At 36.7% G+C, this 26,734-nt stretch overlaps 1 protein-coding gene across 1 annotated transcript in view; it reads right to left on the bottom strand.

The window, feature by feature from the left end:
• Nucleotides 1–3,251: 3,251 nt before the first annotated feature.
• The window catches only part of MTNR1A (melatonin receptor 1A), a 54,727-nt gene continuing 31,244 nt past the window's right edge, over nt 3,252–26,734 (bottom strand). Inside the window, exon 2 of the mRNA XM_074821399.1 lies at nt 3,252–4,360. Coding sequence (XP_074677500.1) covers nt 3,492–4,360 — 869 coding nt within the window. The 3' untranslated portion in view covers nt 3,252–3,491. The remainder of the gene's footprint in view (nt 4,361–26,734) is intronic.

The following is a 26,734-nucleotide window of genomic DNA, read 5'->3' as shown; positions in this document are numbered from 1 at the left end:
AGAGTTAAACATCATTATTCTTTCACTTCTGCAATGAGTGGTTTTGCAAACCTTACCTAAAATGTACTTCAGAATGGCAGTAAATGCAAAATTAATTTGAAGAGGGCAGTAGATATTGCCCAGATTTTTCATCCATATTAATTTAAACTAAATTCTAAAGACTAACACTCTTTCCTCCCCCAAAAGAAGAACAAGAGATTAATTTCTTAAAATTATTGCTATATTTAGCAGGTCATAACATCACTGACATGCACATTTCTGTGATTTAGATTTAGTACAAATATTTCAAAATATCAGATTTGAAAAATGCATTCCAGTTTTATTACAGGCCTATTCAATAAAATATATACCTTTGGTATAATATGTTTTATTGCATATAGCAAACCATTTTCATTATCATCAAAAATATATTTTAGCACTTGTGAATTACAGGGGACTTTAATTCCTCGGATAACCCACAATATTTGATACAGTATCTTGAACTGGCTCGTAAATATGTAGCAATGATAAACATGTACATTTTCTGTTGGAAATGGCAAGTGAAAGACCTTTGAGAATTCTAAATTTACTAATGATTAAGCTACATAAACTATTTTATACTGCTTTATTAGATGTATCATAAGACATTATTTTCATCGAAAATATGCTTTAAATAAGGCAGGTTTTGTAAGAATTTAAATAGTGTTTTTTCTTACATGAAAAACTTCTTATAAAGTGGTCATGCCTCCCTTGCTATTCTGCAATCACTACACACAAAGCAATAAAATTACAGAGCTAAGCATCCTTCAAGGATGAAATCACAGTGAAGAAAGCTGTGATATACTTTACGCTGTTAATCATGTTGTATCATATCACATCATATGATGACACCACAATAAAAGAGAACTGGTTATTTACACAGTGGTTCTGACTGGCAAATGTAAACAAAGATGAGTCAAGCACCTCGGCAATGCACTGACTGGCTAGTTCATCTCCAGGGTTTTACAATGTTTATTAGTTCCGCTGTCAATTTGACATGAGGCACCCATTTTTAAGGTAAGAAACTGGTCAATTGACGAAGTGTCAGTAGGGTTTTCAAGTAAATATGAATCTGTTCCCTTTTAGTTCATTATTAAGTCAAGGGTACACTAACCTATAATCCAAGAAAGATGAAATGCTGTTAGATTTGTGGGCAGTTTAAGAAATCATATGACATAGAGTGACTGTTGGTTTCTAAGACATAAAAACTCAAGAAAATCTCCAGTATAGAAAGTAGTAATTTAAATGAACTGGTAAAGTCCACATTTAGGTAAAGTCCACATTTTAATATAAATCAACAGAAATCTGATCGCTATGCAGAAAATCTTAGTCCAGTTGAAACGATTGGAATTGGTTTGGAAAAGCTCAAATGCACTTGAACATCAGTGTAGGTACAAATACTTGAGCATAAAAAGTTATGACAGTTGGAATATCTTTCCAGAACTAAATGCTCCTTCTTTTTAAATTCAATTTGAAGGTGAACATTATTGTTGTAAATTGCTTTTCTCCACCAGAGGACTTCATTATAAACAGAGATTCATTCTTGCAGGAGACAGCCTGTCTAGCTATTCTTCCTCACTTCACAGTATGCTTCCCCTCACTGAAGAGGTGCCTGCTTTCTGTGGAAAGACCATGTAGCAGGTCCTGTCCTGAGAGTCACATGTTCCTCCTTGTACCAGGGTCTTAAGTAGCATCTTCTCTTTTCTATTATTTAAAGGTGTCTAATTGTTCTAGGTTATTACACTATGTTCATCATTGTGGTAAACAACTAATTATTATTTTGAAAAGCTTATCTGTAGCAGATTACAAAATAGCCTATAGTCTCAGGTGTCCTGTTTTGGGTGGGATAGAGTTAATCATTCTTCTTAGTAGTTAGAATAGTGCTGTGTTTTGGATTCAGTATGGGATTTCGTATGAGAAGAATGTTGATAATACACTGATGTTTTCAGTTGTTGCTAAGAGATCAAGGACTCTCCAACTCCCCATGTCCTGCCTGTGTGCAGGTGTACAAGAAGCTGGGAGGGAGCATGGCCAGAGCACTGGACCCAGATTAACCAATGAAATAATCCATATCATGTAACATCATCCTCAGTATATAAAGGAGGGGTGGCCAGGAAGCAGGGGTTCTCTCTCACTTCTGGGACTGAGATTGCGGGATCTTGGTATTTCGGGATGGCTAGCCGGGAATGGGCTAGGTATCAGTCGGCAGGTGGTGAGCAATTGCATTGTGCATTACCCGTTTGTACTTTCAATTATTGTTATTGTTTTATGTTATTATAATTATTAAATCGCTTTTATCTCAACCTACGAGTCTCCTTTTACCCCTCTAGTCCGCTCACGCCCATCCTCCAGGTGGGGGGAGAGTGAGTGAGCAGCTGCGTGGTGTTCGGCTGCTGGCTGGGTTCAAACCACGACATCAGGCTATTCTCAGGAGATGAAGATGAGAAAGATGTTAAATGCTCGTCCTGTAAATATTTCTTATATCCTATGGTTTCAAGAGATTATGATTCCATTACCAGACAAAACTGTCATCCTCACCCACTGTTCATCTTAAATGCATTAATCTTCTCACAGAAGTTTAGAACTTCTGTATCACACAGAAGTGAGAAATAATGGTCCTTCCTCACTTATGTTTCTTGGAGGTGTTTCCCCAGAAACTCCTCTGCGGCACTTCCTGATGTGGTGAATTACTGTCTCTTCAGAAAGAATGGTAGTTTATCTTTCTCTTCCCAACCCTCCTACACATTTTTTCATGCCCAAATGGCTTGAGCTGATGATTCATGGCTCTTTTCTTTCCTTGCTGTCTATCCTCCTGCCCTTGTAGCTTTGAAGATGATCAGTCACATATATTTCTCCTCCTAAAAGCTATTTTAAAATTGAGAAGTCAATTGAGATTGCCATTCCTAGGAGGGCTGGTGAGATTTAATCTCCAAAAAATTAGTAAATGTGTCCATGTTAGGAGCAAAGCAATATAGGCAGAGGTACTTATCAAAAATCCTAATGAATTTTCAATTACCTTGATTTCTCACTTCACATTTCCTAATGTATTTCATAAAGGTCTGTTTTAATCTTTTAAAAGAAGTTCTCAGAGGTTTTAGAATCAGGACCATAACCTGGCCAGAAGAAGCAGGCAGAAAGTGGTAGGAATAGTGTTGTGACTTCTTTTATTGAGCCAGTCAATGTGGATACTTCAATTTCTTTCTAGTTGTTTATCTCCATTTAATGAAAAAAAAAAAAAAAATTATCCATACATAATTTTGTAATTCCCTCAAGGATATCTTGTGTTATATGAGAGATATAACATTGTATAATAGGATCTGTATGTAACTTGAGTTCCCAAATACCATCCAAGGAATTTGATCAAAGTGCTTTCAGTGTAGAAGAGATATTTCACTATAATATTTATCAGTAGGTCTAATAAAACAGATGCTTTATTTGGATGCTGTTGAGCTACAATAATAAGATTCCCATTTTCAGACAGAGTCCACCTTCACTTGATTGTTGTTTGTAATCAGTGGAGAAGGTTTACTTTTCATCCTGTCTCCTGCATCATTAGAACTATCCTGGTAAAAAACTTTTGCTGTACAAAAAGTGACAATAATTCTCTTGTATTCTCTTCTGAAGTTCTGGTTCAGGAGTCCATATATGATAGCATTAAGGCAGCTGTTGAAATATGCCATGTAATAACTAGATACAAATAACCACTCTGGAATCCTAGGGATTATAGTTTCTGGGTTGACAGCCACAGCAAGGCCTATAAAGTTCAAAGGAGCCCAGCAGACTGCAAACAGTACAAATACCACAAACATGGTTACAAAGTTTCTGAAGTCATGTGGTTTCAGCCTGGGGTTATTATCTGGTTTAACCCTTCGCCTTACCTGAATAACAAGGATCCATATTCTCAAGTAACAGAAAGTAACTATGGCTATGGGCAGCAGGAAATGGAAAAACACAACGGCTATTGTATATGCTGAGCTCACAGATTGTGCAAACGTACATGAGTAAATCCTGGGGTCATACTGTAGCGATCCCACAAACAAGTTGGGCACGATAGCAACAAATGTTAGGATCCAGATAAGAACAACATAGCACAATGAATTCTTGTCACTGTACAGCTTGTCATATTTGAGACTGTGGCAAATATAGCAGTACCGATTGATAGCGATGCCTGTAATATTGAAGATTGATCCAATGACGCTTAGGCCCATCAGAAAGCCACTAATCTGGCAATGAAGGTATCCCAGATTCCATCCGTCGTGAAATACAGATGTGAGGACCAGTGGATATGGGTAGATTGCTACAACCAAGTCTGCAACTGCCAGGCTTACAACAAACACATTTCCTGTAAAATAAATATAAAAAGGCAAGTATTAGTTTTTCTTTTGCTCTCTTCTGTTGCTTCTGCTCTCCATATATTAATGAGCAGCCCTAGTGGAACACTGTAAATGTAATTATTTTCTACTTTCTAGATCAAAATTCATTGTTGTATATCAGAAATAAGACACTTATTTTTAATCTAAAAAGGAAGTAGCTTAACCTAAAGATGCACCTTTTAAAAGAAAACTGTCTTTAATTACCATGACCTAATATTTTTGTCATCTCGTTTATTTGGATTCTTCCAATTACACAGAGTCAGAATTCATATCAAATTAAAATATTCATAACTTTAAGCCTTGCTTTGGTTTTAAATAGGTAGTCTCTCTTGAAAAATGAGCAGAAACAATATGATTACTAATAAATTTCAAAACTCACATTTACCTTTTATATTTAAATCAATTCCCTTTCCTTACATTACCCTGTAACTTTTTGTCCTGAAATGAAAATCTTTTTTTTTTTCCCCCCATTTGTATTTCAAGCTTCCATGGCTTTAACGTGACTTTTAAGGTGACTCCTTTTGAGTCTGCTGGCTAGCACTTAACTAAACTTCTAAGAGTCTAGCTGAACACAAATTTAATTGTCTTTCCTAAATTGAGACACATACTCTTCAGTAAAAGAAGTGGTGCTGGGCAGTGACCTAGGCAGTTTCCAGACACTATTGAAGCCACATTCTTTTCTGCCTCCAAACTGGAAAATTAAGCAATGATCCATTCTCTTGGTTAATTTTTTAATTAAAAAAAAGAGAGATTATTTTAGACTGTGTTAGTTCTTGATAGAACCCCTCTCTGTTCATCAAAGACAATGGAACCCATCATAACTACATGTTTTAAATTAGTCTTTTGAGCATAGATTACTTTTTTTTTAGTTGCTTAAATGATAACTCATCTGAACACCTCCCAGCCATTCTAGTTTCTAAGAAGGTGGTCACAAAATACATTGATATAGCTTTTATTCTTTTTAACAAAAATAACTACTACATGTATTGGTCTAGTTATTCATGTCCATATCTACAGAAAGCTATAAATGTGTCTATATACCTGCATGTGTGCATGCATACAAATGCACATATATGCATGTATACATAGGTATGTGTGTGTTTGAGATTATATTTTGGAATTCTGAGATTTTTCACTGAAGATGAAATATGAGCTCCTATTGCAACCTGTAAGAAAATATACTGCTAGTTTTAGATGATGTAGAATTTCATTATTAATCCAAAGTGGGCTTGGTGAACTGTTTTATGCATTTATTTTGAGCAGACAAAATACAAATAGATAAAAATAGGTTAAAAGAAAAGGTAAAAGTATCTATGGACAAATAGGGCATTTTAGCTGCTATAATTCTCAAAACTATTTTTTCAATATATTATCCTGAACATCTTAAAATGCATATTCTCTCACTAAGCTTATACTTTAAATTACCAGGTAGAAATATAAAATCTGCAAACACCTACAGAGAAAATAATAGAAATTATGTGGCTCAGGATGCTACTTATCCTCTTTTGTTTAAATTTTGATACATGCACAAAGTACCACATTTGATATTTATACTAATGGCAGCTGGGACAAATGGCCTCAGTTAAAAGTGCTACACTTCAAAACGTCTGTAGTTGTTTCTTCTTTTGACTAGGAATTCACTGTCAGACTCAAATATGCTTATCCTGAAGGCTTTGGCAGAATTCCAGATCATTTCAGCACAAACAGCAGAGCTCCTTTAAGCAGAAGACAAGGGAAAAAACCTTTGCTTTCAGAATTTACCCTTGACATAGTGGCAAGTGATATAAGAATGGAAAAAGAGACTATATGAAACTCAGAGCTCTGTGTCTATCTTATGAATCAAGAAGTGGAAAGTGAATGAAAAGTTGCTGTTGGCAGGTTTTTTTTCCCCACCCAGAATACTGCAGGCATGATGAAATGGCACCATATAAACTCCAGATGCGACACAGAACCAGAACACTTATTTAAATGTAATACTTAAAAGAATCCTATTTGTATTCGCTTATAAATTTTCTGCTTAGCTGGAGACTGCGCAACCCAAGCTTCTCTCTCTGCTATCCACTGAAACTTCTGCTGGTGCTCTCCATTAATATTGTTAATATTATCATTACTTACCCACTTGACCCAAAAGATTCAGGTATAAAAACAAAGCTAAAAGTGTGGGGTTTTTTTCCCTTTGTTGAAAGAAGACAGGTAGTATACTTTTCTCTGAATAGTTTTAGCAGCCCTGTGATTTGGAAACAACTGAGTCTAGGAAGAGTAGGTGCTCTGTCTCTGAATCAGCCAAATTTCAAGCTTTCATAAACAGATGCACCATGGTTGTCCCAGCTTATCTTCTCAGTCGGTTGCTGTAGAGTGACAAACTGAAATTCTTGGAAATACAAGCTGTTTCATATGGAAATTGAAGGCTAGCAGGATATCCTGGGAGCCTGTCTTTCTAAAAAAATCATGAGCTTCGAAACCAATTCCCAGGCTGCCAGCTCATGGTTAGCATGTCAGCTGGATGACCAAAGCATTGGGCTAGAAACTGCCTGGAAACCAGATACCTGCTTGCAGAGAGGACTTTTAACCTGCCTTTCAGGAAGGGTTATCTTCAAACTTGAGTTCAGATACATTTTCCATGGGAGCACAGAAATTTTGTCATTAAGATAGAATAGAAAATTCAAGTAAAAATTTGGGATTAGTATGTTTGTTGTATATTTTGAGGTTCATTGTTTCAGACTCTGAAGTTGGATCTGAAATGATGTTGAGCTTTCATGTGTTATATAAAAGACAATTTAAAAGTGTGATCCTAGACTTAGGCACCCACCATTAGTAGAAAATTATTATATTTTATGAAATTCCCATATATTTAATGACATATTTTGAAATTAAACTTTTATGTTTGTTGAACACTTGGTATTGTAGAGGTGAGTACCATAAAAAAAGATACAGGAAAAAATTAATTTTTATCCTGAGAGTTGAGTTTGAACAGAATGCTATAAAGGGACCTTAAAGATCATCTAGTTCCAACCCCCCTGCCAGGGGCAGGGACACCTTCCACTAGATCAGGTTGCTCAAAGCCCCGTCCAACCTGGCCTTGAACACTTCCAGGGAGGGGGCAGCCACAGCTTCTCTGGACAGCCTGTTCCACTGTCTCACCACCCTAATAGTGAAGAATTTCTTCCTCATATTTAATCTAAATTGACCCTCTTTCAGTTGAAAACTGTTACCCCTCATCCTATCACTACACTCTCTGATAAAGAATCCCTCCCCATCTTTCCTGTAGGCCCCCTTTAAGTACTGGAAGGCTGCTATAAGGTCTCCCCAGAGCCTTCTCTTCTCCAGGCTGAACAACCCCACCTCTCTCAGCCTGTCCTCATAAGGGAGGTGCTTCAGCCCCCTGATCATCTTCGTGTTCCCCTCTCGAGCAGGTCCATGTCCTTCTTATGTTGGGGGCCCCAGAGCTGGACACAGTAATGCAGGTGGGGTCTCATGAGAGCAGAGTAGAGGGGGAGAATCACCTCTCTCGACCTGCTGGCCACACTGCTCTTGATGCAGCCCAGGATACAGTTGTCTTTCTGGGCTTCAAGCACACACTTCTGGCTCATAGTCAGTTTTCCATCCACTAATACCCCCAAGTCCTTCTCTGCAGGGCTGCTCTCAATTCACTCATCGCACAGCCTGTATTTGTGCTTTGGATTGCCTCCACCCATGTGCAGGACCTTGCACTTGGCTTTGTGGAACTTCATAAAGTTTGCATGGTCCCACCTCTCAAGCCTGTCCAGGTCCCTCCGGATGACATCCCTTCCCTCCAGCATGTTGACTGCACCACACAGCTTGGTGTCATGAACAAACTTGTTGAGGGTGCCTCCATCCCACTGTCCATGTCTCCAGCAAAGATGTTAAACAGCACCGGTCCCAGTACCGACCCTGAGGAACACCACTTGTCACTGCTCTCCACTTGGTCGTCGAGCTGTTGACCACAACTCTTTAAATGCCACCATCCAGCCAATTCCTTATTCACCGAGTGGTCCATCCATCAAATCCATATCTCTCCTATTTAGAGACAAGGATGTCATGTGGGGCAGTGTCAAATGCTTTGCACAAGTCCAGGTAGATGACATCAGTTGCTCTTCTCTTATCCACCAATGCTGTAACCCTGTCATAGAAGGCCACCAAATTCATCAGGCATGATCTGCCCTTAGTGAAGCCATGTTGGCTGTCACCAATCACCTCCTTATTTACCATGTGCCCTAACATAGTTTCCATGATCTTGCTGGGCACAGAGGTGAAACTGACTGGCCTGTAGTTGCTTGGGTGTTCTTTTTTTTCCCTTTTAAAAAATGGGTTTATGTTTCCCCTTTTCCAGTCAGCAGGAACTTCACCGGAGTGCCACGACTTCTCAAATATGATGGATAGTGGCTCAGCCACTTCATCTGCTGCTTCCCTCAGGACCCGTGGATGCATCTTATCAGGTCCCACGGACTTGTGCACCTTCAAGTTCCTTTGATGGTCTCAAACCTGAGCTTCTACTACAATGGGTGGTTCTTCATTCTCCCAGTCCCTGCCTTTGCCTTCTGTGTCTTGGGCAGTGTGGCTGGAGCCCTTGCCGGTGAAGACTGAGGCAAAAAAGTTGTGGAATACCTCACCCTTCTCCATATACTGGGTAACCAGGTCTCCCGTTTCCTTCTGGAGAGGGTCTACATTTTCCCTAGTCTTCCTTCTATCTCCAATGTCATGTACCTACAGAAGCTTTTCCTGCTTTGCCCTTGACATCCCTGGCCAGATTTAATTCTGTCAGGGCTTTGGCCTTCCTAACCTGACCCCTGGCTACTCAGACAAGCCTTTCTGCTCAGCAAACACATAGCAACAAAGGACCTATCTGCTGAATAAAAAACTTAATTAAATCAACAGAAAACAAACAAGTAATTTCCTAGACAATTTGAATTTTCCAAGAGCAAAATACAAAGTAAACTGAGTGTAGAAACTGTGACTGTCAGATTGTAAAAAAAAATGCTTATGAGACATAAGTGTCATGATGTTAAAATGAATTTAAGAGGATCAAATAAGAACTACATGATGTAGTTGTATCAGTAGCAACTTGTATCTGCATAACATATACAAATTACTGTGTGGGTTGTTATTCCCTAGATTTACTGCTAAGTATGTCCTGAAGTTAATGGGAATTAGAAAGTTTCCAGAAATTTCGAGCAAGTTAAATAAGTGCAGGATATTAATGGAAGAAAATTACAGTTACTTAATCTGAGTGATGCTGAATGCCTCCCATAGGCTTAGACTGGAGGGCTGAGCACTTTGCCAGCAGATCAAAAAGGCCTAATTCTTTCTGCAGTTTTAGGAGAACTGAGGGAGATGTGGTCTACAGAGCACTTTTCTCAAGTGCTGAGAATGTGAAGTATTTCAACTCTTCCAAAACTTTTAGCTTGGGAAAAAAAAAATAGATTGTAAAAAAGGGAAACAGCTTATCTATGGAACAAAATACCAATGTTTTAAAGCATTAGGGACTCCAGCTAGAATCTTTTGGTACTAAGGAAATCTGAATGTATTTTAGAGATCTCCTTTTGCTGGCAAGATTGGTAAGGCTACTATTTCTCCTCCTTTTTTTCCAAGATATTTCTGTACCTTTTAATATTGGTTGCTAGGCCACTATTTAAGCTCACTTATTTCAAATTATTTCCTGTATAAATAATGTATTGGCTTCTTATAACAAATGCTTTCCCGACACCATCATGTTTTCATCACATTGCTACATTTTGAAGTATATAACATTACATTTCCTGTTTATGCATTAGTGCTTCAGACTGCACCAAATTTAGCTAAGAGGGATTTAAAGTCTTTATGCTAACGGGAGATGCTTGTGCTTTTAGGTAAGACTAAACAGTACATGCAGCTATCATTGAAGTCACATATGAAGCTTTTGTTTCAGTGGCCATTGAGTCAGACCTTGGATGTTTACTTCTTAAGTATATCTTTAAGGAAAGAGGATAGTGTAAACATTTGCAATGTTTGACCAGTTATAAGATCAAACTTAACTTCAAACTACCAGGTCCATGCCATTCTTATTTATGGTCTTTTTATCACCTGTCAGATATTGCCAGATATGCAAACAGTCATTTCTGATTGTTTCATAACTAGGCTTAATTAACAGGATGCTTTGCTATAAATTTAGATCAGGTTTTCTAGAAGTTATGACGTATTCAAATACCATATTGCCAAGATTGTTATGTCCACAGTTTTCATGTATTTAATGGCACCAAAGTTTTTATTTACATTTTAAAGCACTGATTTCTGATCACTCAAATAGTTCTACTGATTTTCTTCAGGGATAGTTTACAGATTTTTTTGGTGTTTTGAAACGTTTCTCATTAATTCAGTCCTTGCTTAGAATATTAATCTGGGATTTTATACTGCTATCTGAAAATAAGGCTAAGGTTAGATGCACACCAGTAAATGCCTGCAGCAGTAGCAAATTTAAATGTGGTACCTCATAGTTATAACTTGTAGGGAGTGGCGTTCGGAAGATCTCGCGATGTACGGAAGGAATAGCTGTAGCCCTCCCTTGTTACGAGGTAAGGTGATGGATAGGCTTGTAATGTTAAGGGCACACCCATGAAGGAGGTACTTGGTGAACGTATATAGGTGAAATACACAGTTTAATAAACGGACATTTTGTATCCATCATATTGGTGTTTGTACTGATGTCCCCGTGAAGGTCTTAACCTCCTGCAGCATTAGTCTGTGATCTGAGCGCCACTGACATGTGGATTGGCAGGTTTAATGAGGCAGGCTAATTGCGGTGTTGCAGTGTTAGTCTCTGCGACCTGAGCGCCACTGACACGTGGAGAGGCAGGTTCAAAGAAGCAGAACTAACTGCAACAATAACTGAACACAGCATCATACTGACACATTTATATCTAGCAAAAGTGACAGCATTGACAGATAGCTGGCAAACACCTGGTTTAGTAAACTAGTAACTCCCCTTCACAACCGAATGGTAGGAGTGAATGAATCTAGAATATAAGACATCACATGAAATAAGGCAATGGCCTAGTTTATGAAGAAAGCAAAATTAAAAGGCTAAGCAAAATATTCAATATGCTTCATTTTGCCACTAAGAGCTGAACTTTTTCCTTAGAAAGGCATTTCATTAGGCCTCTGCTTCTCTCATGGCTGTTTCCATGCACAAAATAGTGTCTCAATGACAAATATTAACACTACATTTGTTTCATATTCCATGAACATTTTTTTCCTATACATTGTTCCATTAGCACCAGTATTTCATTTGTAAAAAATCACAAACAACTACAAAATCAATGAGTGACAGCCAGTTTTGTGAGTGCTTAATACAAATTAATAAAATATCCTCATTCATGTATCTGGAGACAAAGCTACGGTCTACAGGTTCAGTAACCCTTCTCCCTCGGACCTTAACCAGTCACAATGTTTCAAGAGATAGATCTGTCCATAATTTTTCCAGGATCAGTTTAATATTGGAAAGCTGCTGTACCTAGCACCACAGTTTGGGATTCCACAAAGATCACATGCAATAATGATTATTAAATGAAAATACCTGTAAGTGGGGTCAATGACCATTGTTTCTTGGGCAAAATCCCAAAACCAAGTAAGGTTACTGAGACAAGTTAAGTGTGCAAACAATCCCAGTTTCACTAGAGAAAGATTTGAAAGGTGTAACAAATTAACAGCCCTTGCAGCTCAGCATCAAAATAGCACAAAACACCTGAGCAAAAATATAGGAATAAATATTACATAAGCTCCAGTTACTCCTGGGAGCTTCATTTACCTTACAGATCATAATATCAACTCCCCTAAATCTGAAAAGCCTATTTTTAAACTAAAGTCACTATTTATAAACCTGGCTTGAATCAAGAAGTCCACGTGCACATTAAATTTGAATAGTGTGATGGGCCTGTGTGTTTTGCTTCTCATTAGCAAATTAACCCTGATGATGCAGGTGGTGATGCAGGGAAATTTAAATGGCTTAAAGCCCACAATGAACCTTTTAGCTTTAAGTACATGTAGGAAGACCTTTCTCTTTCCTTTTAAACTGAAAAAGGACCTTGTATTATTTAGCAATTTTCTTAAAACCTCATTCAAATGTACACCTCTGTCATGTAATAGAAGGGATTTTCAAACCCTCTGTCATCTAGTTGGGACACTAATGAAACCAGCTGTGTAATTACAGAGATGACAATTGCCCACAGTTGTAATGATGTCAGGCAGGTAGCTTGTTAGCACTGAGGAGAGAGCATTAAATATTTATGGTTTCAACTCATTTATAATCTTACTAAGGTAGACATTCTGAGTGTTGTAGATAAGTTCAGATACTGTAATGACCCAAGTAACTTCAACTTCTAACTGCAGTTGATAGAAATTCTGGGTGGCTGAATTTTACAGGTTTGGACAGCTGGAGAACTATGTTACAGTATATTTGAGAGATGTGGAAGAATAGATTTGTTAAAGAGTATGTTATCAGAATAATCCATATTGTAATACTTTATTCCAGTATACTGCAAGTTGAAGAAAATTTGATATAGTACAGCATAAGTGAAAGATCATACTGATGCACTCTGAAAAGAAAATGTTATATGGTATTTAGACTATAATAATTATCATACAGAATTCCAGTGAAGCTGCAGCAACAATTTAATTTGAAATGCCTATGCCATCTTCTGGCCAAGAAAATTAGATGCATGAAAGAGTAATTGGCAGAAAACGGCAGTGAGGAATTATATAATACTCAGAATAAAGGATTGGAGGACTACGGTGTCAGGTCCAAGTTGACTGTAGCCAAACAGTATGTAGATGTGATTAAGCAGTTTTGCAGATATGCCAAATAGCGTACGGTTTTCTGTGACTTTATCACCTACCATCTTTTTCTCCAGTCCCATGGCACATATGTGAGTGAGATAGCTACTGTTCTCCTTACAGTCTAAAAATATTTGTCAGTGCTATTCTTGGTGGCTCAGTCATGAGAGGAAAATGATGTAAGTTTTACTGTCAGGCGGAGAAAGGAATTGAATCCATATGCTGGATGAGTGCTACACACTTGGGAATGTACCTTGCCTCTGGCAGTTTTGTATGACATGTCAGGGCTGCTTTGAAAATGTCTCTTGTATTGGACCTCTCACATGATAGGAGTACTGAAGTTTGTACTAGGCAGTAGAGTTAGTAGGTGCATGGGATATTGATTATCTCAGTACTGGTAAGACTGAGGTATTTCTGGGTATGCCAAGAAGGGTAATGCTATCCACTGGATGAATTTATGTGACATGGCATATAAAGCACCTGCAAAAAGCAGCAGTAAAGAAAAGGCCTAGACTACCATTGCACATTTAGGTACCTAATGTGGGAGTAGACAGAAGTTGGCAGAAGATCTTTTGAGGACCTAAACTTAAAAACCTAGAGGTGGTTAGCATTTGGGTCTTCTTTTTAAGAATTTTTAAGAAGTACAGTTTTAAAAGGACTTTAAATCACAGCAGTCAGAGCTACCAGTGAACCTCAGGATACACTCGTCTTTCTGTTACATTATGCAGTACCATGAAATATTTTCCTTTGACACTCTACATTGCAGGTTCATGTCCAAGATATTTTGCTTTAGAAACAGCAGCAAATTGAACAAGACTTCTGTTCTTTCATGGAAGCCTCTAAAATTTTATCAGAGTAGTATCTAGATAATATGTATTTACTTTGGTAACAAGATTGTATTAAACTGGCACTGTCATACAGTGTTGTAGTTTTACAATATGATTTCATGATAGATGAAACTGACTCTTGTTAAATAAGTAGTCGTGAAATTGAACAATTCAGGTTTTTAAACACTACATTGACAAATCTCCAGTAGATGCTGATAAAGTTTAATTGTTGTTTAACAAAATTTTGAAGTGCCATATGCATTTTTCCTGATACTCAGAATGAATATTGCTGTAGTTATATGCCCCATTCAGTGTGTAAATATATGTTTTTTCAGTTCTATGGGTGTTTTTCACCAAAATGCAAAGTCATGACAACTAATCCAGTCAGATGTAAATCTGTTTAAATCATTCTTATCTTAGGTTTTGTTTGTCCACCCATCCAAGGGTGAACTAAGACCTAACATAAAATATTAAGGAAGCTTGTAATGGCATTGAAGTGAATCGACAAACCCTGCTGTCTTGCAGGTGGAAGTTAGAAACCAGGGCAGGCAAATGTGGATGTCTTGAGTTCTGCGACCCTGGTTATGGCTCTGGTATCTGCCTGGACTATTCTCTCTACAGTTCACTGGGCTGGTGTGTTTTCAAGATCAGGACATGTATTCCCTTTGAACATCAGCCCCTTCTACTGTGCTGACAATATTTCAAGAGACCAAATAAATTTCCCTGAGTAACTTATCCACTTTTACAGAAAGGAATTATATTACCACCTCTGACTTGATCTTCTCTATCTCTAATTTCTATGATTCATTTGGGAGGAAAAAAATTCCTGCAGAACAGCCTGTTTTCCAACAAGGTATTGTCTAGATGTTACAGAACACTAAGGTTGTCATTCCAGTTCAGCAAGCTGTATGAAACCGATTAGAATAACAATACTGCTGATGTCAGAGGATCACACTACTGAACTGCATCACAGCAGAATCAGCTAAGAGTACTTTTTCCCCCTTCAACTGTATTTGCATTAGAAGCTGGAAATAAATGGAAAGACAAAAATGGTACTGTCACAGTAATATCACAGCTCAGATAAATAGAACTAATAATACAGTTTAGACTAAAACAAATGAAAGGGAAAAAACAGGAAAAGGCAGAGAGGGATGCTTGTGAAATATAATTATGTTATGTATTTGTACAAGATCTCATAGATCTGTCAGGGTTGTTGCTAGAAAATGGGAAGATACAGCCTATGCCCTTCCAAGTTCTAATATGTATTTTGAGAAAACAAATAGGATAATACAGGAAAGTGCAACTACATAACTGACAGCAGACTTCTATACTGTATATAATATTGCAAACATGAAATCCCTTTCCTGGATCTCTTTGAAAGTCACAGTTTCTTGTAACAGGATTTAGATATATGATACAGGATAGGTTTATAAGAACTTAAGAAGGTAGGTAGTTTATTCATTATTGCCCGGGTTCATACAGGTATTTATCACATTTTAGCACCTGTATAGTATAATTGACTCAGAAACAATGTTTATTTGCTTATACTAGATGTGTATTTTAAAATAGCTTGCTGATAAAACCTCAAGCTACAGTTGGAATTTTGTATTAGAGGAGAAGGAATGAAGAATGAATTTCTCTGCACCTAAAATTTTTTATTTTTCCCCTAAAGATCTAATTTATAGTGCTCTAACAGAACTAAAAAAAGTTTGGAGAAAGCAGTTTCTCAGTTTTCTAATGCTATCACCATTGCTAGTAGCAATAGTCTATAGAGATCTTAAGATAAACTTTAATATTTATGACATTTAAATGACCATAAAAATATTTTCATTTATTTTAAGGCTTCTCAGGATTCTTATCTTTGTACAATTTAGTTTTTTTATTACAAAAGCAACTGGCAGTACAGATAAAATAACAGGGACAAACCGACTATAAAGAATTTATAGAACTTTAAAAAATATTCTTAAGTCATTATTCCTTTAATTCTTCAGACAAATAAAGACATGAGGTTTTTTTTCAATACGTCTTCTGTGCAGCCTAAAATATACACTGACTTCACTGCAGGCAAATAATGAAGCTATTCTAAATTCATACCAATACCTTTGCAGTATACAATTATATGAGAAGTACTGATGCACATGTACATCAGCTAGTTATTCTGCCACAGGATTCATAAAGGTGTTTAAAAAACATTAAAATTGTTCAAATAATTTAAAGTAGTATTTAGAACAAGAATTATAATCCTACCTAAGTTTTTCATAGTACAAAATGTTTGGAATGGCCTCCATTTAGGCATTGTGACCTATGGATCAACCGATAGTTACCACTTATGACAAAATACGGAAACAGACTCTTGGCTTGGATATACTGTTATACTTGTAGCTAATGAATACATCTTATCTTAAATCTTAACTGAATAATCCATTTTTTGCCATCAGTCTGAATGATAAAACTTCCACAGATATTGGCTCTAGTTTGACCAGGGTCTAGAAGTTACAATAAGGAGGGGAATTAATTTATTGCTTGTTGCTTTTTTTTCCCCTGCGTGATGGGATTTTTCACAGAGCACAGAATAAAATTTCCAAGCAACAATTATTTGAGAGAAACTAGTATGAGAAATAGTCAGGTATGATTGCCCTTTGACATCATAGAAGACTTCAGGTATTTCCACACAGTACCCTGATTAGCTTATATAAGTGAGGTCAACCTCTTAAAGGATTTTCATTCTCTTTATTAAATACTGACATACAACTCCAAATTTTTTCATTATCTTCCTGGTTAGTTAATTAACAAATACATGACTTTTACATTTAATGCTTATTAGAAATTAAATGGGGTTTGGATTTGTGTCTTTTATCTTAACAGTATTAAATGAAGTTCTTTACTAAGAGCTCACTTACATGGAGAGATGTAATTTAGCATGTTGATGAATTTGCCAAACTACTGCATCCTTAGAAGTAGGCTTTTGACTAGAAGCAATTGACTAAAATAAAGATTTAGCTAACTCCACTGACTTCAGACAAGTTGAAGTAGTGTAAGTGAGCAAATAAGTGGCTCTGTGTATTGAATATATCTCATAATTTTATTACTGAATTATTATCTTGCTTTAGTTACTTGCCTGTTCTCTGGGTTTTTCTTTCATGAAGAGTGGTGTGGAATTTTTCAGAAAACACTTATTTTTCTATTGTTTAAGTCTAAACTGTCTATATCAATGAATGTAGTTGAACGACAATGAGTCTATGCCACTAGCTAATAGGAAAGAAATATATAAACGTTGTTGACTTTCAGTATCTACATATGTCTTCAGAACTTACCACTCAGGGTTCTTACTTAACCTGTAGCACCAGAAAAATCTGTCCAATATTATGAAATAAATTGCTGAAACCAATATTTGCTGTGAAAAGTACTGGATTTTGTATTATGATAATTTCAGTATGGTAGAATTTAAAAGTTGTGTTATGATATCTCATCTGAAGTGCTTGTACCCATTGATTTTTGTTATGACTCAGAAATATCCTAACTGCTCGTCTTGAGAATCCAAACACAATTTGTATAATCAAGTTCAATACCTCCACTGTAAAATATGTAAACACTTTCTCTGTGTGAAAATAAAATAGATTTGGAAAACTATACCACCAATATAATCTTAGTCTCATAATATTATGTATATAATATCTTGGCTGTTGGAGCTCCTTTACTTTTTTAATGCCTATCTTTTCTCTTGTACTCCTTTCTTTGTTTAAATGTTAGAGTGAATCTTAGAAAAAAAAATCTTCTAAGCAAGTTGAAAAGTTAAATATAGACAGCTAAATATAGTATCTTTTTTAATATTCAGTAAAAACGTTGCCTGTTCTCCCTCTGAACCTTACTCCTGAGTTCTTCATCTTTTTTTAGGTACAGGTTTTTAGTGTGCAAGCATACTTCGTTATTTAACAAAATTTAATAAACCAGAAGTCACTTCTGCTTAGGAAGCTAAAAATAAAGAAGGCACCCAAAGCATAGCAGGATAATTATCTCAATTGGTATTAAAAAATATATATCCCTATGCTGAAAGGATGCCAGAAAGAAGAGGTTCTGTACAATCAGTGCATGTCAAAGATACAGTATATTTATATGGTGTTGCAAAACCTGACATGAAGTTTTTATGAAAAGGATAGAGTGGTGAGCAAGTGGTAAGGCATCCTTAGCTTCGGACAGCACTGAATGGTGCCTTTGCTTTACTTTACTTTATTAGGGAATAATCACCTTATTTTTTAATTACTCTTGTAAAATGTTCTAGAGATGACTGAATGCTAAAAAAAAGGGGGGAAAAGTATTTTCCACATCTCAGCTAAAGCTGCCTAGATTTTCTTACTTTAGTTTCACAAACATTTGTATTTAGCTTTGTAGGTGAAAAGATTCCTTCAACAGTTTTGAAAGTGAAAGATGGCTTGAGCTCCTCAGAAAGCCACTTCACAGCTGTTTCCATGTATGAGCACAATAATGTCTGCTTTAGCAGATTAATGTGTTTTGTAAAGTAACAGCAGAAGGGCTTCCCCAGAAGATCTGAAAAGTCTTCACTCTTTCCAGAAATATGTAAACCCGGACTAACAGCCTTCATTTGTGTGAAGTAAAACTGATCAGACCATGATGCAGAAGTAACTATTTTGGTAACCCATAAAAAATGTCATAAAAATGGAGAGTGAATTCCAATCCACAAAAAACCCCAATGTTAGCAGTCTAGTGAAATTCTCAAACCATCATGAATACATCCTGTATTTTATAGTTCTCACAGTCATTATTATTGCACACAATCAAGCCCTTCAGGGAAGACACTTGCAAATTTCCATTAGCGGTAATTGCTGCATTTTATTATTTTAGTCACTTCATCCCAAGAAAAAATAACTAGAGTGTAGAGACTTCAAAGCAGTTCTTTTCTAGAAGAAAATTTTGAGAAGCAATAGAATTAAAATATTAGCTGTTGGCTATTTAAAATGTTGCTATATTCAACTGTTTCAGAATTTTTAAAATCAAATTCAGAAAAAGTAGCATGGTTACAAAAAACTTTAATGGGACCTGAATTGCTCTATTTTTCAAATTTCAACATAGTACCTTTTTAAGTTTCAACATATTAATTCATTATGATGCAGTCTCCAAAATTAAAAAATCAGGCATAACCTGCTTCCTTGTAGAGTTAACTATTTTGCAAATGGAATTAATTTATTTGCACTCAAGTGTTTCTAAGAGTGAATAAAAGCACCTCAACAGATTCACTCATATAAAGTTCTGAACAAACCTTTGAAGCAAATTCAAGGTTAAAAAAAGATCTCTCAACTCTTTGGTTTTCCTGGCAAAGGTTAAGGAAAATAGTGCTTTTTACAGAAAGCTGAAATATTTCCCTTTCTAAGCTACACATAAAAACATACTATAGTATTTCAGAGGATACTGGAATTATGTCAACATTTGGAATCCTGTTCTTTAGCAGCATTTTATTTTGGCTTAGATCTTACTCTGTATATTTAAATTAAAATAATTTTAAAAAAGAGAGAGCATATATTATAATTTAGGAAAAAATCTTTATTTTCTTAGCAATTATTGCTAATCCATAATACTTTTCTTGGCAGATGACTGTGAACTGGAACAGAGTTATACACTTGTAGTCAGCTAAATCATCTTGTAGTCAGCTAAATCAGAATGACTCAGTGTAAGAAGATCTGCATGGAGGGAAGAGATACACAGTAGAAGTAAGTTGTTCAGGGTCCTTAGAGCATGTCTACTAGCAACAATATGCCTAAATATTTGCTATAGACAAGGATCAAGGTTGGGGGAATTTTACTGAAGCTTCTAAACCCTCTCCTTCTCCATAAACTAGAAAGTGTACAGATAAAGGCTTTGTTTCAGGTCCAGATCATATCTATACGCAAGATATGTCTCTGGAATTAGTCATATCCAAGGGAGACTAACTTCAGGATCCTCAGTTAAGTTTTTCTGAGACAAAATGATTAAATCAGTCAAAATTTGCATATTTGACAGCAGAATTCTTCCCACTGATTTTTTGAGAGCTAGTAGTATCCTATTTGTGAAAAACTCTGCAAAGAGCCAGCCAGAGCAATCATCAGAAACTTGTTTTGTTTAATTCAAGGATGCCATTAATTCAGTGAATAATTTTGCCATAAAGAATATTTCCGTTGCTTCATGAAGTTTAAATTTACATTTGTAATATGTGTTAAAAAAATCCTAGATAGCTATGAAGTGTGGATTAAAATATATGGGAAGACCTCATTTTAGGCGCTTCTTTTCTCACGCAACAAATTACACATAGCATTTACATACCTGCCAAGCTCTATTCATTTCAAGTGAGGCTAATAACCAGCATGCTCTCAAAAGTCAATGAGCAAAGAAAAATCAAGTATAGAGTAGTGATGACATCTCTGAAAAAAAACTTTGTTGGAAAAACAGATGGATGTCCAAGTTGAAGTCACGAATCTTTTCCGAGCCAATATTCTGTAAATTTAGCACTTTAAATGTGCATCCATAAAAGAGTCCACAAAAAATATTTTAATAAAGTAGTAAGTTAATGACTTGAACACAGGACACCTCTCTCATAATGCTTGTGTCTTTAGTTTAAATGCATTCCATCTTCAAAAGATCGCAGTCAGGAGAGATGACTTGTGAATATGCAGAAGTAACTGGATGTTTTTGATCTTTTATAAGAGAAATGATATACCAGATACCAGTTGATGAAGTAGTCACTAGTCTTCCCTCTCAAAAAAAAAAAAAAACCCAAACCAAAAACTTATCTATAAAGTACTTTTATTTTTTAATAAATAAAATACTTTAATAGTATTCCAAAACTGATGAAATAAGTGTAAAAGCAGCAACCCAGTGTATGGTAGCACTGAATCTTTACCGTTACTTTTTAAACTAGGGTATTATGAAAGCTGTGTGTAATATTTGACAGTACTCAGTGCATTATTCTAAGCAGTAAGTAAACATGCTTCCTGCACTGTAAGCTGCAGTAGAAAGATGTCTATACATCTTCTATAAAGGAAGTACTCTTCAACCTATTTGCTAGCCAGGACACAGACATCACTATGATTCTTACTACTCTGTGGGGAACTGGCTCAAAGAGTCTGCAGGGAGTTTAGCTGTATTTGAAATGGCCCTAACATACAATATAAACTTCAGAAAGGACCATCCAGCTGTGTTAAGATTATGCATAACGTAGGTTTTAGTTCTGTACATACAGAACCAATTGTATAGGCTGGCTACACAGCCAAATTATAACATTTGTAGCGAGGGTTTAGTAATGATTTGATAGTAGAGGCAACAGTGATAAGAAGTTGCAGAAGATTAAATCATAGCCCTTTTTTATAACTTTAGTTCAGGTTTTGAAAGCTGTGTTTAATGTTTTGACTGATGTTGTCCATCATTTTTAATTGGAATTGGCCATCTAGCAGCTTGAAGTGGCTTTACAAATATTATCCACCAATTACTATTTTGCTCTACCAGTAGCTTGTGTTAAACTGTCCTAGCTGTTACAGTAGACACTATCCTGAAGTTGCTGAGTTAGAATCAAAATGACAGACAAGAAAGAGTAGAGGAAAAAAATATTTTCCCATCTATATGAAGAAAGCAAAACAGAACATTTCTGGACTTTTTCATATTTTATACCTATTGATAGTCTTTTGCTGTACAGACTATAATGAAAAACAAGATAAGGCAAATTTTACTGACAAATACACTTGCTAGAAGAAGGATCAAACTTGGGTTCTAAATATTAAGAAATCCTTTTTTAGATAAGATCTTTAGATATCATAAAGCCTCAAGAAACACACTTTAAAGACAGTCCTGTCTGGATGTCCTCCTTTTCCAACATTTGGAACTTTTCAATCAAATTTGAAAGAGGGTCTCAAAGACACTGTTGCAAAGTTTCTACACGTTGTGTGAAAAATTCTAGCTGGCCAAAAGAATAGGGTAGGCAAGCCAAGGGCCCAAGGTGATGGGAACAGAAGAGACACAGCAATCAACAAAGCAACAGAGTTGAAGTGGAATCCCTTTGAACATAGGCATGTAAAGAAGGAAGTGCCTGCAAAACAGTCTTGTGGGGAAAGCTAAGCCTGTACTGGGGAATTAGCACACTTGGGTGCCTCTCTGAACTGTCTCTTTGCTGATGCATGCAGCATGGAGAACAAAATGGAGGAGTTGAAAGTCTGTGTGCAGCTATAGGGCTATGACCTCATTGGAATAATGGAGACATGGTGGGATGGCTCACACGGCTGGAGTGCTGCAATGGAGGGATAAGGCTCTTTAGAAAGGGCAGGCTGAGAAGGCAAGGAGTTGCCCTTTACGTGACAGAGAGCAGCTGGAATGCATGAAGCACTGCCTTGGCATGGGTCAGGAGTCAGTCGAGAGTTTATGGGTGAAGATTAGTGGGCAGACCAGCATGGTCTGCTGTTGGAGTCAGTATCTGCTACAGACCTCCTGATCAGGAAGAAGTAGATGAGGTTTTCTTCAAACTAGATGAGGTCTTCAAACAACTGGAAGAAGCCTCACATTCACAGGCCCTGGTCCTCATGGAAGCCTTCAACCACCCTGATATCTGCCAGAAAGATAATACAGCAGGGCTCAAGTAATCTAGGTTTCTTGAGTGCACTGAAGACAACTTCCTGGCACAGGCAATGGAAGGCCCAACAAAGAAAGATGCTATACTGGACCTGATACTTATGAACAAGGAAGAAATTGTTGGGAACTTGAAAGTCAGAGGCAGCCTTGGCTGCAGTGACCATGAGATGGTGGAGTTCAGGATCTTAAGAGAAGAAATTGGACAAAAAGCAGGATCACAGCCCTAGATTCCAACCTTTTCAGAGGATATGGTCCCAGAGAGAAGAGTGGTCCAGGATAGTTGGCTGATATTCAAGGATCATCTCCTCGAAGATCAAGAAAGGTCTGTCCCGACAATTAGAAAATCAAGCAATGGTGGCAGAGACCTGCATGCATAAGCAAGGAACAACTGACTGAACTCAGATGTAAAAAAGAAGTGTACAAGAAGTGGAAACAGGGGCAGGTCACCTGGGAGGATTATAAAGTTGCTGTCCAGTCATGCAGGGGTAGGGTTAGAAAAGCCAACTGGAGTTGCATCTGGCAAGGAAAGAATTCTAGAGGTACATAAACAGCAGAAAGAAGATCAGGGAAAATATGGGCCTGCTGCTGAATGGGGCAGGGGAACTGGTGGCAAATGAAATGTCAAAGGCTGAAGTGCTTAGTGCCTTCTTTGCCTCAGTCTTTACCAGACTTCAGGAAGCTCAGATCCCTCAGACCAGAGGGACTGTTCAGCCTGGAGAACAGAAGGCTCAAGGGGGAATTTATCAATGTGTATAAATACCTGATGAGACGAAATGAAGATGAGAGAGCCATACTCTTCTCAATGGTGCCCCATGATAGGACAAGAGGCAGTAGGCACAAATTTAAATACATGAAATTCCCTCTGAGCATAACACTTTCTTACTGTAAGGGTGGTCAATCACTGGCAGAGAGGTTGTGGAGATATTCAAAACTCGACTGGACACTGTCCTAGGCAACCTACTTTAGCTGACCCTCCTTGAGCAGGGTGTCAGATTAGATGATCTCAGGAGGTCCCTTACATCTTAAATGATTCTGTGATTCTGTGAATTTCTGTTACTTAACAAAAAACCAGCATTTCCTTGATAATGAACACTCATAAAACTGATAGGAGGTGGTCTTCAGTTCCTTAAACACAGGGATCTTGTGTCATTTGTGAGGCCCTAGGGTGCCTTAAATAGCCTCTTGCAGCTGCCTCAGGAGGTGCCTGCCCTGCAGGTCCTGTTTATATGTCCCAGCTCTGTGCAGACATCTGTCTCAAATACCGTAGGGCACCTCAGATGGCACCTAGGTTTAAGTACCTCATTTGTAAGTATTTTAAGAAAGTAAGATGAATGTCTGAAAAAGCTATGGAACAGACACAGAGAAGAAAAATAAATAATTTATAGAAAGGAATGGAATCTTTCTTTTTTATGTTCTTAATTTTCAGAAAATTAGTGTCATGCCTTGTCTGAGATGGCTTAAAATATGCACCAAAAATAGTGAAAAGATAAGCATGAACTTCTGGGATCTTGGCAATCAAGTGGGTTTTGTGCCACATCTACTCAAAGGTGAGACATTCTTGGAAAAATGCGATGGACTATACTCAAAATAAACTTTCCCAAAATATCAAAACCAACCTTCTTTGTAGAAGTACTTCTTTGTAGAAAGTATTTAAAATAGGCAAAGATAAATTGATATTTCTATATGAAGTATGCATGTCACATTGCTGCATCAGAAAAGAAAGGAACACTGTAATAGCAACATGAATAAACTAGGACTATGACAGATCCTTCATTTACACTTCTGTTCTGATTCTCAGCTACTGTACTACTAATTCTCTCAGTAACATTCTGCGCCATTAAGGATTATCTCCAGTACTATGAAACAGGAGGCCTAACCCTGAGTACAGCAGAGTTCATTTTTTGTGGAATGCAGGTTAATCCAGGTTGAATTGCACTTAATCTTTGTTAGTAGATGAACAAAATATATTTTCCTGTTTCTTCTAGATTACATAGAAATGTTTGTAGAGATTAAGAATTGACATAGCTTAGAGCTCAATAACAAAAGCTTTATTGGTTATGATTTCAACACCAGAAAAACACTGTATTTGCAATTGACAAACTCTCTAGGAAATAGGAGGACACAAAAAATCAGAAGTCACAGAACAAAATGAAGGTTTTTCTGGATATATACAGTCTTTTCCATAAGGACCTCTTTTTGTTCTCTTCTAGGTTAATAATTTTACAATTTTTGTGTATAATTATGCAACTGCAGGAGAAAAATCTAATTTTTATTAGATGCATATGCACAATGATGCTTACATACACATATATATTATTATATACAGGTACATAATGCCAAATTGTCTCTGGTATAAATACAGCACAAGAAATAAAATGCAGGTAGTTGTGATAGATACCTCTATGAATATTAGAGTAGTTCAAGCCCATATCAAGTTTATGGCAGAAGCCTGATTCTATTACAAACCAAGCTGAACTCTGTTAATTTTTTTAGGTACATTTATTTGATCATAACTCATAGCACAGCCAAAGTTGTTGAATAATAATGTTAGAAAACAATGTGATAGGATAGTACAAAACTAAGCTATTTAACATACTGAGAAATCTCAGTGACAAGTCTCATTCATTAGGGATATATTTTCCCCTTGTTGAGCCTTATTAACTGGAGTGATTTATGCACGCTTAAAACTGAAGATGACACTTAATAACTGCATCAGCAATTGTATGGATATGTGTTCAGATAATCTGACTACTAATTTCTGGAAATCATTGTCTGGAACATTTCAGTCTTGCTAAGTAGTCATGTTTGCTATACATTATGTACGAAGCTGTCCAAAACATATGAAGCGCTCCCTTTTATATACCGTTCCATTATAGATGATTACTTTTACATGTCGTGGTTTAAACCCAGCCTGCAGCCAAACACCATGAAGCCTCTCACTCACGCTCCCCCACCCAGGGAATGGGGAAGAAAATTGGAGGGGTAAAGGTAAGGAGACTCGTAGGTTGAGATAAAAACAATTTAATAATTGAAAATATTATTATTAATAATAATAATATAGTAATAATAGAAATCACAAACAGGTAATGCACAATGTGATTGCTCATCACCTGCTGACTGGTGCCCAGCCTGTTCCCCACTAGTGATCCCTGAAAAGATCCCAAAACCACAATCCTGGAAGTAAAAGAGCCAGTTTCCTGGCCAACCCTCATCTATATACTGAGCATGATGTTATATGATATGGAATATTCCATTAGCCAGTTTGGGTCCGTTGCTCTGGCTATGCTCCCTATGCTTCTTGTGCACCTGGACAAGAAAAGTCTTTGATTTCTTAGCAACAACTAAAAACATCAGTGTATTATCAACATTATTCTCATACCAAATCCCATACTGAATTCAAAACACAGCAGTATTCTAGCTACTAAAAAGATAAATTAGCTCTATCCCAGCCAAAATTAGGACAGTGGTGCCTTGGTTTGTCTAATTATTTACACACTTTAATTATTAAGCCCTTAATTTGAGAGACACACTGGAATTTTATTGCTAAAAACTGTCAGAAAAATCTCTATAAAGTTACATTTGTAAAAGGATAACTAAAAATAAATCTTCCAAATTATTTAAAGTAGCTATATAAAATCCTGTCTAAACTCTGTATTTGGCTGTCTATATATAAAATGACCTACTTTCAGATGACTAAACCAACTGATCTGTTTGAAGAACTCTTTTCCTTCAAGTTCAGATATACACTTTAGAATATAACTTCATCAGGAATTTGGGGACTTCTGAAAATCTTGCCATTCTTTCCTTTTTATATTTATTCTTTTAAAAAAAAGCCCAAACAAACCCAAATAACTTTGGGGAAAGGTGTCAGTCTTTTGCTTGTTATGGTCATCTTTTTCTTCCCCCCAGCCCCTGAATGTAATTGCATCCTGGTCTTCTCACCTACCAAATGAGTATCAAATGAAAATTCATATTATTCTTCACTTGTCAATTAATCTTTTGTCACCTAGTAGAACTGGCACAGCATCATCTCTCACCATACTGTAGCACTCAGACAAGGGGTAACCAAATACGTTGAGTAATTCT

Source organism: Strix aluco, chromosome 4, assembly GCF_031877795.1.
Source record: "Strix aluco isolate bStrAlu1 chromosome 4, bStrAlu1.hap1, whole genome shotgun sequence".
Taxonomy (NCBI): Eukaryota; Metazoa; Chordata; class Aves; order Strigiformes; family Strigidae; genus Strix; species Strix aluco.
Note: the sequence above shows the minus strand (reverse complement) of the source record. Positions and strands in the feature narration are given on the sequence as shown.